This window comes from Zonotrichia albicollis, chromosome 8, assembly GCF_047830755.1.
Source record: "Zonotrichia albicollis isolate bZonAlb1 chromosome 8, bZonAlb1.hap1, whole genome shotgun sequence".
Classification (NCBI taxonomy): Eukaryota; Metazoa; Chordata; class Aves; order Passeriformes; family Passerellidae; genus Zonotrichia; species Zonotrichia albicollis.
The window spans coordinates 11,804,925-11,821,966 of NC_133826.1; the positions used below are offsets into that span (position 1 = coordinate 11,804,925).

A 17,042-nucleotide genomic window follows, 5' to 3' on the forward strand; every position below is an offset into this window, starting at 1 on the left:
AGCATGGGCTGTGGCTCCAACCACAGCCTGTACTTGAGAAAGGGAAATAAAGAATCTTGACTCAAGAGAAGTCAAGAAAATACGTATTTCTGGAAACAGAAGGATTAGGGAAGAGAGTGGGGAAGGAAAAAAGTTTGAAATTGGGATTTACTGTTCTGTAAACAGTTTGCACCAAGACCACAGTTCTTACCTGAAAACTCAGTGCAACCTGTAGAAGCCTAGTAGCTGTAAGAAATTCATCTACCAATTCATGTACTCTACCGGGGATGCCATTCATCTTGAAGAGATTAGCACAGGTTTGAGAATCACCTTGAAATAATATATATGTGCAATATATAGGCTGGAGGGCAGAGTTTACAATTATAATTCTTTAGTCTTGTTTCCCTTCTGTGTGCTTTTCACCAAGCTGGCCCTCTGTGATCACCCTTGATAAACAGGAATTCTGCTTTTCTTCTTTGAGCTCAGCAGCAGAGGTGTCTGAAGGAGCCCTCTCTGCCTGGGTGAAATAACTTCCTTGTCTCATTGCCTGAGTTCAGAACTGAACTGAGATGCATCAAAGTCAGGTCGAGGAATCAGAAATAAGGAAACTACAGAAGCTTGGACAGCAGAAGTCAATTTTCTCAGGCTGCTGCCTTGGTTTTTTCCATCTTTTTCCTCTTTGTTTCAAGTTTCCATGAGTATTAAATAGACAAAGAAAGAAAGGAAATAAATTAGAAAAATGCACACAACACAAATATTGGAAATAAATCCATAAGTTAAATACCCAAGCAGATGTCTTAGCTATTTCTGTACTTGAGTAACAGACTAGTCCTTATTTCTAATGTTAATTTTGCCTGTCTTGCCCAAAATAATAAGTAAATAGTAAGCAGAGAGTTTTGGTGTTTTTAAAATTAGATGTAGTTAAATACAAAGCCATCATTTCTCTCCTCTTTTTTGTGATCATTCGTAAGTGTCCTTCCTGTCTTTTTTTCAATGCCATTTTGACATGGGTTTTTTTAATTGTTACATCTATTTTTAAATCAGATTATGGGGAGAGATTCTTTTGGGCCAGTTTGTAACCTAGGAGTAGCCTTGCCTGCAGGTTTGTAGTAAACTCAACTGAAGTGGACTCTTGTCCCTGTGTTCCATTGGTGCAGTGTTAATGTAATCAGAAAGTGAATATTTCAGGAGATTAATTGAACAGTATGCCACCCAGCTGCAGCTTATTTTCAGGATTCACAGTAGGGATGATCTACCAAGAGTCTGGGCTGGCTGAAGTGCATCCCTTCTCCATACCCAGGTACATCTTGCTGGGCACAGTCACTGCCTGAATCTGGAACGTGGCCTGTGCTGTTCATAATGCATTCCACTTGTTTGAGCTTTGCATAAAACCATACATGATAGCTAATAAAACATCTGCCCATGTATAAATGTTTCACTTTCCAGAATGACCTGAAGCAGGATGTGTGAGACAGTCTGCTCACTCACTGCTAGAGGGGCACGGCTGTTTGTTATTAGATGTCCTGCACATTTATAGAATGCAGAGCAAACACGTGTGTACGCTCACACACACACACAAGTGCAAAAGAATGAATAATTATGATAAATGGTTGCCTAACAGGGATCTTTATAATGCAGAAATAGCAACCATTTTTACCAGCTAAAATCAATTCTCTGTGCTTGTATCATCTTTGCTCTTCTTGTGCTCTTTTTACTTCAGAAAGTATGTAATGAAATAATTAGCAACAAAGTACCATGTCTTCGAGAAAACAGAAATAAATCCAGGCTAAGGCAGTTATTCTTCAGGATTTAGAATTTTGCCCTTCTCCTGTACCAAAGGTGCTTCCTTTACTCCTCTCAGAAAAACAGCTCTCTGGCAAGAGAAGGGTATGTGCTCCTCAGGGGAGAGGTGAGAGCCTTGCTGTTCTCTCAGAGGTGGGTGCATTTTTCTGCCAACTCATTCCAATCTGTCATTTACAAACCTACATCTGATGTGAAGAGAAAGGCATAGACCAAAACTGTGACCTGGGGAATGTGGGTGTTTAATTTGGCAAAGCAGAAGAGTTTTACAGCAGCTGTACTCAGAGATGCTTCCTCGGGGGGGGGAGAAAAAAAAAAAAAGAGAGAAGTCTCAGTCAACATAAGTGCAATGGAAGCATTAATTTTGTTAGTATAGAATTGGGTAGTGGCAGATAAATCTCCTGTATTTTTAGTTGTAAGGAAATATACTGTGATTCAGCAATGCAAAACCCCAGAGAAACCCAGAGGGAGAAAAAGAGGTGATTGTCTGTAACAAGGGAGTGCAGAGAGGACTTTTACCTTTTCCCTCCTTCCCAAGGACCTGTCACTGGGGCTGACACAGGGCAGGTGACAGAGTGCCAGGCAAAACCAGAGTACCTGACCTCTCCCAGAGGATTAATGGTCTCTTGATGCACCACAGACAAAAAGAAGTGCCAGAGACAATTGTACCTGAACATTGCCTAAGCTAATTCTGACATATTTTTGAAAAGATTTCTGTTTATTTTGAATCATTTTAACAAGCCCTTTTGTTGGAAGGGCCTCTCACATTATAAAGCCTCTACTCTGTGTATTATACGTCTTTTATTTAGACCAATACTCTTATTTATACTTATTTATTAATCAAGAGGCCTGACAAGCTGCTGCAAATAAAGCTGCTGCTGATTCAGTAGTTTGGTGGGAGAGTCATCTGAGAATTAGATTCTATAAACAGCCTTTATGAAAGGATATATTTTTTGTCAATTAATTGGCCTGGAGAATTTTGTCATTTCAATCTGTCACTGTTGAATTTTGCTTTACTGCAATATTTTGAAATTAAGTCAAAAAGGAAAAGTGTCTATCTAATGCTTTTGGCAAGCTCTGTTAATTAATAGCTTTTTGAAGTACTAAATTTCCTCAGTTTTATCTTAATTAACACTCTTAATTGACCTTCTGTGATCTCTAGTTTCTCCCAAAAGAATTAAAAAATAGACTTCTAAGTTCTTTTCTGCAATCAGATTGACATGCAATTGCTTGTGTAGACATCTTCTCTGCCTTCACAAATGTTTTTTTCATTTTTATTTTTTACCACTGAAGTCCCCACTGAAAATTACAGTCCATTGAACCATAGAACTAAAATTGATTGTGCACATAAAAAATCCTGGAACAATTGAATGAAGAAAAGAACTTCCTGGAATTTTGTGCTAAAATCAGAACTCAATGACAACAAAAATTTTACTCAATTTGAACTCACCTGCCCTGGATCACCAAGAAAATATTTTATGTTCTTCCATTTACCCCTAGTGACAGGAAAAATGAGTTTTTCCTTCATTTAGCCTACATCAAAGCATGGTTATAGATGTCAAAGAAGATGAATTTCAGTTGCCAACATTTTTAGGGTGCATTCTCTATTCCATCTTCTTTATGTCAATTTCTTATTCTTTTTTTGAAATGGTGGAAAGTTAAAGCTAAAGAGCCCTGTCTAATTGCTTTTATTTTAAATTAAATTTTAATTAAAGCTTTATGTGTCATATATTACAACTCTAGCAATCCTAAAAATGCATTTTACTATTTTCTTCTGAAAAATAGAATGCAAGTCTCTTTGTAACATGTTGTGAGAAACTTTAGTCAGTACATTCTGCTGGGGTTTATGGAAGGCATTACTAAAAATGCAAATTATATGTTTTGAGACTTGAAACTTCCAAGTAACTATTAATCTTGGAGCTTACTTTTATATTCTGAGATTAAATAATGACATTTTAAGCACTTAAACCTTCACTAAGAGCAAGATAAGCAAGCATATACTTCGTTTCAAGCATTTTAACGAAGTTGAGTCCACTGGTCTTTTTATGTCTTTAATGTTAAGCATATGCCTGTGTACTTTTCTGAAATGGTGGATGGTATTTAGCAGAATGAATTACAACCTATAACTATCATTTCTTTAAGACCACTAATAAAGTAGGAAGTGTGCGAAATAAGGTTTCATTTTTAAGGTAAACAAAGTAACTTTTTGTGAGCATTGCCTTTTTATTGCTGTATGCAGCTGTAAATCATGTCTTGAAAGCAAAGCCATCTTTTTAAAAGTGTATTTTGAAAAACAGTGCATTATTTCCTCCTGAGCTGTTGAGACAATTTCCGGTCCAGATCTGGTACCCCATTAATTTTATACTTTGAAAAAAAATATCTCTGAGCCATAGAAACAATTTTGGGATTGTTGCACATACGTATATCACCATAGATCTGCCTGCTGTAGTTCTGCAGATGATGCTTAACAAACTCCTGGTTACTCTGTTTTGGGATTAATGTCCTCCTTCCCCCAGACTTGTGTGGTTACATAGCCTTATGCTACACGTAAATGGAGGATTTTTTTTATTTCCTATGTGTAAAAGTTGAAATTTGAGTGCAATTTCAGTAACAAGAGGAACTCTTTTTCTAATGAGTCTCAAAACCCCCTGACCAAGAAACATGTAAAACTCTCCTGTAGAGAGGGAAATTGAGTGCACAGTGTTAGCATAATAGCAAGGGCTGAGACATTGCTTTGCACTACAGTTTTATGGGATGATATTTTAAAAGGTATTCAGAGATTTATTGTCTTCTAGGGACAGCTAAAATTGTTTTCGCATTTCTAATATTGCTTTCATTAGAATTTTGAAAGCATGTTTATGGTATCAGATTGCATTCTAAGGTGTTACCAAATCATCCAGAATCTCCACTGCTTAAGCATATTCCCTCGTACCCCCGTGTATCTTCAGAGGAAAAAATGGATGAATATAAGTGCTTTGGTTTAAAGTATATAATCTGTATTCTGTCATGTACTTCATCTCCCAGGGAAGGTACCTGGGAACTCACTCTGCTGTTTTTATTTATCCTGCCAGTGCAGTATATAGATGAGAGGACTAAGGTCCAATGGTGTTAAAACAAGACATGAAATATTGATTAATTCTTTTTTAAAATTCCCTTTTTCCTCCTGAGTATAGCAAATTTCAGATGCTGCTGTCAATATAGTGCTCTCCAATAAACCTCCATTATCGGAAGGGTCCTGATCTTCATCGTGTTCTTATAAATGGTTATTATGATTCTAAAATGCTTTGAAAGCTCAAGGCCAGTGTTTTCCTGGTGCAAGAGTAGAAAGCAAGTTAGAAGCAATGCAGCCTTTTATCATGGCAGAATGTTATTTTGACATAACATGAATTGGATTGGGAATTCTCCCTGCTAGACAGTAGCAGAACATTCTGGTTGAAGAGATGAAGATCCTGATGGGGCAGATAAACAGCTGTACACTTCCGTGGCTATAAAGGTGTCCAAAAAAGCAGCACAATTACAGTTGGTTTCCACTTAATGAAACCTGGGTGTTTGACACCCTGCCTTTAGTTTCCACTTGTTGTTCTTCACTTTAAGTTAACCCTTTATTTATTATTTCCAGTATGAGCTTTACAAAAGCAGCTAAACAGATACTTAGCTGTTTCCCCAAAGGAAAGTATATATCAGGAAAGTCAGGGATAGAAGTTCACACCAGCTCAACCATGAAGGAGGACAGACATGGGCAAGAAAGAGAATATTTAGCTACTTTCAGTGTTCTTGGACTCAGCTCTAGGAATTAAGGCAATAGTTTTTCACTAAAAAAACATGGGTTTATTTAAACTGGAGTGTGCTGGAGTTTCTTTATGAGCATAAAGCTCTTGGAGCTTCTCTAGTATCCATAATAAAAGGTATTACACAGAGAAGGAATTTGAATCTCAGACCTGTATGTGCCAGGTAATTGTCATGATAAAGGCTGTACAACTACTCTTTCACCCATTGTCTTAAGTAGTATTTGGTTCAGCTTGAGCAAGGATGTAACACAGAATCTGTGCCAAAACCACTGATTGGTATATTGATGCAGGAGGAGGGAGGCAGGAGAGTGGAGTACATTCTTGCTCTGAACCAGGAAAAAACACTTGAGGTTGGTTCTTCTGTCTCAGAGGGAGGTTGGGGCTTATAGCCTGGGTAAATTGCTATAGGGTTTGTTTTTTTTTTTCACATGGAAATTTTATTCCTAGCCCAAGATGAAAATGTTTTCAGAAGAATTTGTTGATGGCAATAACTGATTTGCACGTAGGCTTACTTGGAAGTTCTTTTACAGCAAAACTTAATTGTGTGCAAACGTTAGGCTGCTTTAACTTGGGATGGAGAACAGATTGCTCCCTGCCACCCCAAAAGCTAAGAGCTTACAGGTGTGGCAGAAAGCTCATATATCCCCTCCTCTCACTCACACCCAGCTCTGTTGAGGCGGTCTGTTAAGATGGCTCCATTGACTCCCGGTCCCCCATTGGTAACATTTCTGTGAGCAGAGCCAACAGGATCTGGTTTGTGGTTAACAATGCATGTGTTTTCTCCAACAACCAGTCTGTGAGCCAAATCCTTACACATGTAATTTTTCTCACTGGTGCAGGTTATACTTCTGGGCTGATTGAATATATCTAGTCATTTGGGCAAAGACTGTCAATCTGGGCACTATCCTCTTGTGGTTTTCTCTCTGCTATGGTAGCTCAAAGAATGATAACACAAAATTAGGTAAAGGGATATGCACAGAATTTTGGTTTTCAGAACCTTCTGTTAGATGGTTTTGTACCAAAATATCGATGGAAGTTTCATTACTGTGTGAATTTTCAGGTTGAGGGTAGCCCACTGTAGATTAAGATTTTGCTTGCAGAAGAAAACCGTCCCTACTCATATGAGCACAACACAAATTCCAACAGTACTTTGTGTTTTGGTAAACTTATCTCATTTTACAAACTCCCCTAATTGCTATCTTTCAGATGTGAAAAGAAATAATTTTCTGTTTTGCTGGAGATGCATTATTTGACTTCAGATATTTAACATGTTTTTTTTCCCTGTGGACAATAGCTAGAGGCCCCAAGCTGGGAAGAATGAGAGCATATCTATAAATAATTCAAAGTAATTGTATGGTTTTGACAGATTGTCAAGCTGCTTAATGCCTTTTGTCCCAGGCAATGGATTTTATTTCTTTGATAAAGTGTTGATAATTTCTCATTGCAATTTGTTTTCTGTCTGTTGTATTTTTACAGAGTCCAGTCAGGTTCATATCTCAGCACGGGTTGGTTCACCTTAATTTTGGCTATGGATGCTTGCTATGGAATTCACGTCTATGGGATGATAAATGACACCTACTGCAAGTAAGATCATAGAAAATTATTTTCATGCATCTACAATTCTGATGTCTTGTCAAAATTTCACAATTGATTTTAATATCATAAATCCAAAAAATGGATCAGGCAGTAATTTCCCAGTGTTTTGCATTGATGTGACACTATTGTCAGCATATTCACTCCTGATATGGCATGTGCTGTTGATAAAATAAAAACATTTACAAAATCTAACATCAGATGTCATAGGGAGATATTTTTAATCAAAGATCTTTTGCAGTTTCTGAATTAGCTGGAAACAAGGTATGCTCATATTATTTTGATAAAATGTACTTGCTTCCATTGCTAAAACAAATCTATAGAGGAAAAAAACGAACACATTGTTTTCTGAATACCAAATACACCTGGAAGTGGAATAAAATGATTAGCCCAGGATAGTTACCTGAAATTACATTTCACTACCATTGAGCAACCTACTTGAACTTTCTCGGTTATATATGGCTTGTTTTGAGTAGTAGAGGGTTCTAATTAGATAATAAAACAAGTCCTGTGAGCTTTATCACCATAAACTGACATAAATTCCAACCAACTACTGTTGGTGACCTTACAGTGACAGTGGATTAATCCTATGGCCAGAAGTATAACTCTAAACACAATTTTTAAAAGTCCAAGTTAAATACTTTAATCTACTGTGCATGGTAGAAAAATATAAAAGGAAACTATTCCTCTTTCATTCAGAAAAGCAGGAAATGTCATGAACAATGTATGGTACTAGCACATGCACCTCTATTCTTCTGTACCTAAGCTCGCCCAAGTCCTGCGTGTAACCAGTCCAGTGCATCACGAGCTCCTAAAGTCAAGCCTTTGTGCAGATTCTCACTCCACATTCTGTGTCACTCCAGTGTGAGGCTCATTGCTGGCAGAACCTAAAAAATGTCACAAACAACAGAATTTGAGTCACAGCTGTTTAATTAGGATATCTTAACACTAGAGGCTGACTTTTTAGAACTTGCAGATCTCACTGATTGAGTCATCCAGATGGAATGAACAGAATGAACATATGTTGTTCTTTGTTTATGAAAACACACAGTAGGCACCCTGGGATGAGGGGTGACAGGACTAAGGTTGTCCTCAGAGAGCTCAGCCAAGCTGGCATTGCATAGCCCTGATGTAAAACCAGCCAACAGCATGGTAGCACTGTTGGCAGCAGAGAAGGATGTCCCCTTTAAGCTGTGATTCTGACTGGATTACCCACTTAAATTGGATGCTGCTCTTATAACTTTCCTGTTCAGCCAGTTCAAGAACCAGTTTCAACAGCTGGGACTATCCAGTGAGAAGATTGGTTGGGAAGGGAGCCTTGTGGGCTGAGTTATCGCAGGTTAAACAAAATGTGCAGTGTCCATAGGAGCCAGCCCATCAGCTTCTCACTGACTGGTAAGATCAGTGTATGCTGAGAGATACACTGAGCTTCTTCTGCCTTAGGAAAACTCCTAGAAATTGTGATGTAATGAAAGTCCTTACAGCTTAGCAAAGGAGCTCAAGTGCTGACACATGGACAGGAATTCAGATCATTCATAGAATTGTTTAGGTTGGGAAAGACCTTTTAGATCATGGAGTTCAGTCATTAACCCAGCAACTGCCAAGTCTGCACTAAACTGTCCCAAGTGCCACATTTGCACGTCTTTTAAATACATCCAGGGCTGGTGAGTCACAACCACTTCCCTGGGCAGCCTGTTCCAGTGCTTGACATCCCTTTTGGTGAAGAAATTTTCCAAATATCCAATTTGAACCTCCAGTGGTGCAGTTTGAATCAATTTCCTCATGTCATGTCACTTGTTCCTTGGGAGAAGAGACCAACCCTCTCCTCATTGCAACACCCCTTCAAGCAGTTGTAAAGAGTAAGGTCCCTCCAGAGCTTCCTTTTCTCCAGGATGAAGACTCCCAGCTCCCTTAGTCATTCCTTGTGAGAGTTGTGCTCCAGACCCTTCACTGGCTCCATTTTCCTTCTCTGCACTCACTCCAGCACCTCAGTGTCTGTTTTGTAGTGAGTCACAAAACTGAACGCGGGATTTGAGGTGTGGCCTCAGCAATGCAGAGAATGCAGAGAACAGGGCACGGTCTCAGCATCCCTGCTCCTGCTGGTCACACTATTGCTGATCCAAGCCAGGATGCTTGTATCTTGTATTCAGGTGTATTATAGATGTATGTTTTTCGGGAAGACAGTACTGAAGTGTATCTTTCTTCTCCCTAGGTCAGAAGGCTTTCGCAAAGTTCCCTACCACTATTACGAGCCAGGAAGAGATGAGTGTGAGGAATACTTTCTCCATGAAAATGCTCCATATGGAGGCCACAGGTTTATCACAGAAAAGAAAGTATTTGCTAAGTGGGCCAAGAAGCACACAATAATATTTACACATCCCAACTGGACAGTGTCTTGATACTGGTTTACTTAACTCTCCCTTAACAGCATATTACAGAAATGTCTCAGTTTACAATAGTTTTGCTTACATCTGGCTGGCCTTTCTCAGCCTAGGTAACACTAAACTAAAAACCAGAAGACAAAGAGGGTGGTGGTTCAGCTGTTAAGCAAAATTCATCTGTGGAAGGCAGACACGTTGTTTGTTATTTCTTAGGGTTTTAATCCACACTATGCACTTTATACTTTAACTGGATTTTACTTCAAGGCAGGAGCAGTTAAAGACAGATGAGATTTCCTGTATATACAGGTGCACACAGAGAGCATGGTGGTCCTCTGAAAATTGTCCATCATCTCAGATATTTAAAATTATTATTTGTAGCTCATTTGCTGTACTAAAGCGCTAGTTCCATTTGTGGTATCAGTAGAAATTTTCAACAAGAGAAATGTGAGGAAAAATACAGACCTCCAAGGTCCAGGAGGGAGTAAATAAAAAAAAACAACACCTGAATATATTGATGCACAGTCTATTGTGAGCACTTGCATATATGGTAAAATTAGAGATGAGCTAAGCATGGTTCTTGAACTGTACGCAACTGTTGAATGAAAAGATATTACCTACTCAAGGCTCCTGATTAATTCATAACTTCTGAAATGCAGCTTCCTTCCACCTTGGTCAGTCTGCACCATCTGGGATGATGTAGTTTGTGCTTTTTGAAGCTGTTGTCCCACACTTCAGCTCCAGCAGAATGGCACTTGGCAAAGATTGTGTTTTGCAGCCCATGATGAACCTTTGGCTGTTGTACCAAGCCTGCTGTCAGTACCCAAGCTGGTGAGTGCAAAGTTGTCTCGTTAATATCTCCATTTACTCCAGTTGTGCATTTGACTTGCTCCAACATCCAAATAACAGTATTTTGACAGTACTTCCCATGCAGCCATCATAATTTATTTTAGATCTCCAGTTTCTCCATCTTTAAAAACAAGGATAGTGTCTATCTACCTCACGAGAGAGTTGTGAGGACTAATTTAATTTAATTTAAAGCACTTTCCTGATGCAGAATGCTCCAGATCATTTATTCTTAACACAAAAACAATGGTACCTGTCATTTATTCTTGTCTGTTGGGTATTTGAAGAAAGTGACAACGTGTCTGGCTCTGATGGCAAATTGTTCTGTGCATCCGCTTTCCTACTGAGGATAATTTGTAATATTGAGTTCTATCAGCTTGCATTTCTTCAGATGAAGTTGAAAGAACTCCCCATCTCACAGTATTATCTGCACATTAAAAGGCAGTTCAAGAATCTTAAAATATACTCATCTCTAGTTTAGGTATGTATTTCCAAGCTTACTGTCATGGAAAGTTTTCAACTGCAGCAGACTCATTTGTATTATGACCATAATTCAAATACGTGTGTGAGTTTTATTTAAACTGTATTTAAACTAATGCTTTAATTTTAGAATGTGTCCTATGAATATTTTAACATCGAGAATGTCAGATTCAACACTGTAATAGCCAATACTGTGAACACTTGAAGGAATTATGTGTGGAACATGTCACACAGGGTTTACTCACACTACTTAAACATTAACCAACAGGAAACTTTCTATGCTTTTGTAAATCAAGAAAAGGGGAAAGTAAAAAACTATTTTTACATGTAAGTATTTGTATACTGACTATTTCCTATTGTATATTTGTATATATAAATCTATATTTTGTATGTTCATTGCATATATATTCTCTCATCAACTGTTGCAACTCATAGGATGGGGAGGAAATCAGTATTCCTCCTCCTGATCATTGGTTTCTTGTTCCTGTTGGTAGGTGATTCCAGGGTATCATCTGTGTTTCTCCTTCTATTTTCTACCATAAATGCACTCTCTGATTTTATTTTTTTATATAGTTCAGCTTTCACTGCTTTCTTTAGTACTCTAAGTATTCATTCTGGTTGTCAGACAAAGGCTGGGGCCATGCTTATGATCTTGGATAAACATCTATATTCAAACACAGGCTTTGTCCCAGGTTTCTGGCATGACTTTAAGTCTCACCTTCCTGTTTAGAAAAGAAGAACAATAGTATTTTCCTACTCCCTTTCTTGACTGACTTTCTTGAGATGTGGAGATGAGTATTCCCATTTTCAACTTATTTGTATAACACTTTGAAGAAAAGGTGCCCTAAGTGTCTGAAGCTTACAGGCAATGCTGTGACATACAAGTCATTAGAAGTGACCGTTTCTTGTCCCGGGAGTTTAAATCAGTTGTATGCTGATACAACATGGGATGAAATCAAAAGGGGAAAAAGGGTCATGGTTGGAAGAAGAGCTGTAGTAGAAAAACCAGATTTATCACCATGCATCTGTTGAGTTCACATAGGTGTCTGGATATATGGAAAGGTAATAAAAAATTGTAAGACAGAATTTGAAAAATTCAGGACACGCAGAATTAGGAAGAATGTTCCAGACATATTTTACAGGGCAGCCTGGGAAATCCAGTCATTCCCTTCAGGGAAGAACATCAGCCAATTGAACCTGTATTTTGAAGGTTTCTGGGTTAACAGAAAACTGCTATGAAAGTGCTGCACATGGAATTTGTTTGGACTGGACAGAGTTCCATGGAAGTGTCCTCATGAAGCAGTGTTTGTCCCCCTGGGTGTTTCTCGCCAGTGAGCATAAGGATTCTTCTGCCTGAGTTTGTTCACCTGGTTTCTAAGCATGAGAAAGTTTTTTAAGATGATTAATCCTTGCCATAAATGTTTTGTAAAATATGTGCTTCATTCTGAAGCTCTTTGAAGAATGCTTGCATGCTGCATGAAACATTATCACAAAGGATAGCTAAGAAAAATACAGCTCTAAGAACATCTAAATGTACACAAAACTGAGAACATGATTAGAGTTTGGGTGTCACAGAGCAAAGTAAAGGTGTTACTCTCTGCCTGGATTTGCACTTAGAGCAGATCCACTTTAGAAACATTGCAGCAGGCTTCATTCATACTAGAAAAAGTGAAAAAGTGAACATCAGTTCCCTTCTCTAAATGAGCCTGTCTTTAGCATAAGTTAAATGCATATTTACATTATTTTTATTGTAGGAGTAAGTAACGGTGACCACTGTGTTAAACATGATTCTACAAAGAAATTACTTGGTTGAAATCTGTTAAAAACCAGCTGTGGTACTGAAGAAAGAATATCAGTACTTGGATGTGTAAGGAATCTTGGTGGTTCACCTTCTGAGAGCAGTTAAGAAATCAGCTGAGAAACACTTATTAATTCTTTAAGATAAAACTACTACAGTTTACCTGAATGTAATCATATCCTAATTGCTTATTCATTCAAGCAGTCCTCTTTTAATCAACTACTCATGAGTATAAAACAAGCAGGGAGTTTACCTGAGGATTTCAAAATGCATTTTCATGTTGCTGCTAAGAGAGGAGTACTCAAAAATAGTTTGGCCTCTTTTCTTTTTTGCCATCAGTGAGCTGAGTAGTCATCAAAAGTTTCTTCTAAAATGTAGGGGGGATTTAAATACACTTTTTTTAAAAAGAGGGGAAGACATAAAAAAGGCATAAATGGCTTGGTTTTAATAAACATTTAAATGTAAATATACTTTATATTTTATGTTGCATTACCTTCTGAGTTTTGTTTTCAGAGTAGAGAGTTCTAAATAGGAGCAGAAAATTTCATTTAAATTATCTTTTTGACTGGCTAATTACTATTCATAGATAATTGACTGAATAAAATAGTGTTGCTTTTTCTTTCCAAACTGACATAACAGGCATCATCCCAACCTTTTCATTCCTATTAAATGTCCAGATCACATCCTTCTGCTTATACCAAGGCCTCTTCTCAGAAAGAAAAAAAATTAGTTTATATATCCAGCCAAATTCCCTTTCCATCTGGGCTGGGAGGCTCCATCTGCAGACTGCTCCTATCAGTTACATCAGTAAATGGGGAGGACTTATGGAGAGCTCTACTAAGGAGCAGATGGTGTTCCAACTTCTAAAAAATGCCCCTAAAGTGCTTTGGGCAAGGAGTACCCATTGATCTCTCTTGGAAATACTTTACTAAAGTGTTCAGTTTCTTCAATGCCTTTAGCTCCTGTGTAGAATAATTGTCCTACTCTCTTGAGTAGGAATTATCAGCAGTGGGAAAGCCATGCCCTTTAGAGGAAAAAATGGAGGCTAATTCTGTGTTGTTAAATATTTGCACATAAACACCACCAGGGATGAAGAAGTCAGCCTGGCACAAGTTATCTGAACACTCACTGATTTAGGAATCTCTGATGACTCTCTTCAAAACTAATGGAAGTGGCTTTGGCAAGTTCATGAATACAGCACCTACCCCAGTAAAATCCTTGCACTCCTGGGTAAGCAGTGTTTTGTCTGGGAAGTACCAAAGCAAAAAATGCTTTGCAGAATTAATAAAGAGAAGCTCATCCACCTCTTGGAGGGCTGATGCTGATGGTCTTCCATTATTCACCTGCTAGTGGGCTGGACTGAAGTAGGACCCCACACAAAGATAGCTGGCAGCAGAGCACAGATGCTCAACCAGAAGACATATCCAGGTAAGTAAGAATTAAGTAATCCCTGGTGAATTTTACCTGGATGATGCTCTTAGTGAGCAGAAAATCAGAAACATGTTACATATTGTTGCTTCGAATTTGCTGTATTTTTTTCTGCATGTATGTCAGAAATAGTGTGTCTTTAGTTGTGCTGGAGCAAGCCTGGGGTGTGTTCATGGTGAACCTTAGTGTACCCACAAGAGTGAGCCTTGGTGCTCACACAGGGCTGTCTGTGGGCATTGTGATATGCTGTGAGCAGCAGTCATATATTTACTTTAAAAAGTCCTGGTTTTCCTGACTGTATTTAGTTCCTTTGGGGAGGAAACATTTCATTTTCAACAGATGTGTTTCATTCTGTTCCCTTTTTCCTGAGAGGATGCACAGGAATGAAACTTCACCATAGAGGAGTGAAGCCAGCTACCAGATTGATTTATATTCTTGTGGCTATTGCTGTGATGTGTGTAGCTAAAGTCATAGGGAAGGGGGAAGCTTTTTGTAAACCTGGTCTGGTATAATCTACAGAAGATTATGTGTCTGTTCTGGATTAGAGACTCCTAGGCAAGCCCTCTAAAAGGGGCTGAAGGAGAAAGAAAAGGTCTCTCTCCATTGAAAGACAGGACTTCTGTGGAAGCCATGCTAACGTGTGTGGGCTGCTCCCCCAGCTTTTGTAGGTCCCCACCCAGCTGCAGCTTTGGGCCCTTTCCAGCCCCAGTGGAGAAGAATTCTCCATCTGACCTAGGCAGCCTGAGATCCACTCCAAGCCTGCCCATCCTCCCCTTCTGTGGAGCAGCCAAGTGCTGGATGTGCCCTGGGGCTGCAGGGACAGGCAGGGACACACTCCCCAGGCAGCAGTGGGATTTGCCTGGGGCAGTCTCACCTCAGGTGCTGAACTCAGTTTCCTGGAATAAGATAGGAAAGATATCACTGGTAACAGTAACACAAAGAGTTACTGTTTCATGAGTGTCTTAAACAGCTGATTTCATGTCTTTTTTTGCATTGCTTGCTGCTATTTCTGGGAATTCCTCAAAATACGTAGCTGTCAACATCTGCCACTGCTATTCTAATTTACTGGAAAGAGACTGTAAACTTGAACTGATGCATGTTCTTACCATGTATTATGCATGATAACATGTTACACATTTTATTCTCCACTATAATAAATAATGTAAGTTTTGTGTGAACTCAGTTCAAGCAGCAGAAGTAGTACTTTTTCTTTTCCTCATATCATGTGTTGCCCAGAGCACTTTGCTGGAGCTCTGTAAATGTCATTATCAGCTGGCAGCAAATAAACCGTTGAAACCAGTCAGGAAATAATTACTAAATTTGACATTTTTCACTGAAATATCAGAAATAGTTCAGCTTGCTTTAGTGAACCTACTCTGGCACTCAGAATCACAATTCTATGTTCTATTCTAAGGAAATCTCACATCCTGAGTGTAACTTGGGAATGACTTTTTTGACACAGATGTTGTTAAGAGGTTAGGAGGGCAGTGATCCCAAAGTTTTTTTTCAATTTACGGGAGTATCTTTTTAATGGGAATTGAACATGTAGAAGATTGGCTAAGATGCCTGCAGAGTTTCTAATAGTTTTGCTATTGAAAATAATATTTCTGAAGATGGTTGAAGGAAAATCAAATTGTGTGCTCACTGCTCTTTTGGCTGATCACCTGCACTCCCTCATACACCGACCCTGCAAACACACTGAGTGTCTGCAAACACAGTGGGTCTCTGTAGGGGAGGTCCCTTTTTTGTCAGGTAGGGACAAGTAAGAACAACTAAGACTAATCTACATGGTAAATACAGCTTATAGTACTTGTTGATTAATGTTTGTTCTGTGTATTTCCAAAGCCTGTGTCTGTGTTAGCAAAGAATTATCTTAGCTGGATGGGATCTGTAGCCTGAAGCTGTTGGTGCTAAGGACTTGATCTCCACTCTTACCTCTAGTTTGATCCCAGGGGCTGAATGCTACTAGTGATTGGAGCACATCCTTTGCTTCCATCCAGAAGGAATCTGGTGCAAATGCTCAGGAACTCTCCATCATGCAAACTAAAGCTCATTAAGTGACGCCACTGTACTGCACTGTCCCACAGGAAAGTGGAATTCCTGCTAGACCATCCTATAACTCAGGCTTTGCAAGGGTATTTTTTTCCATGGGTATTTTTCTTTCAAATTTGACATCTGATTCCTCCTGTCAGACCATGGGAATCAAGGGCTCCTGATTCTTCCTAAATTTACCATCCAAATGTGCTCCATAAATCAGGATATAGGACAAAGTGATCCAATATGGGTACAGCATGGTAAGTGCTTTGTTTGATGAAGAGTTAATGTGATTCTGCTCGTGGATGTAATTTTATCCTGAACATGCCGGGTGCTTGCTAATGCATGCATTGTTTTTATATACTGCAAGACGCATAAAAATTCCCTTAATCATTTTCCCAGGGTAATTTTGTTCTTGTGGCCTTCCAGTTGTATCTGTATATGTGTGCATACATGCATTTATATACAGTGTGCAAGCATTCTTCTGTTCTTAGAAAGTTGCTACTATGTGCTGCTAACATAAACTTTTTTAGGTGGTTCATGTTACACAATTTGTTACCTGTATTCTTTGGTTGCCTTTTGTAATGCTGACAAGTGTATTGATAGCAGATACCACTGTAGACTAAGAAAAACTTTCATACCATTTATACTTAACTTTGTATGTTTTGCCATGTGTTTTTTGCTATATGTTACTTAATTTTTGCTCCCATTTGGAGAATGTGCTTCTGTGTATTTGCAAAATTGTGCCTGGATTATTTTAAAACGTAAATAAATGTATACAATTTTCCAATTGTCTGCCATAATTTATGCATGATTTTGTGCAAAACACTTTTATTCTTGTTTATGTATATGCCACTATAATAATATCTGTCAGTTCACAGAACCCAAGGAAACAAAGATCTTTTTTCTCATAAGTGT

At 38.6% G+C, this 17,042-nt stretch overlaps 1 protein-coding gene across 1 annotated transcript in view; it reads left to right on the plus strand.

Moving 5' to 3' along the window:
• Nucleotides 1–16,914, plus strand: part of ST6GALNAC3 (ST6 N-acetylgalactosaminide alpha-2,6-sialyltransferase 3) — a 217,065-nt gene extending 200,151 nt beyond the window's left edge. The window contains exons 4-5 of the mRNA XM_005482164.4: nucleotides 7,044–7,151; nucleotides 9,373–16,914. Coding sequence (XP_005482221.1) covers nucleotides 7,044–7,151; nucleotides 9,373–9,559 — 295 coding nt within the window. The 3' untranslated portion in view covers nucleotides 9,560–16,914. The remainder of the gene's footprint in view (nucleotides 1–7,043; nucleotides 7,152–9,372) is intronic.
• The last annotated feature ends 128 nt before the right edge of the window (nucleotides 16,915–17,042 follow it).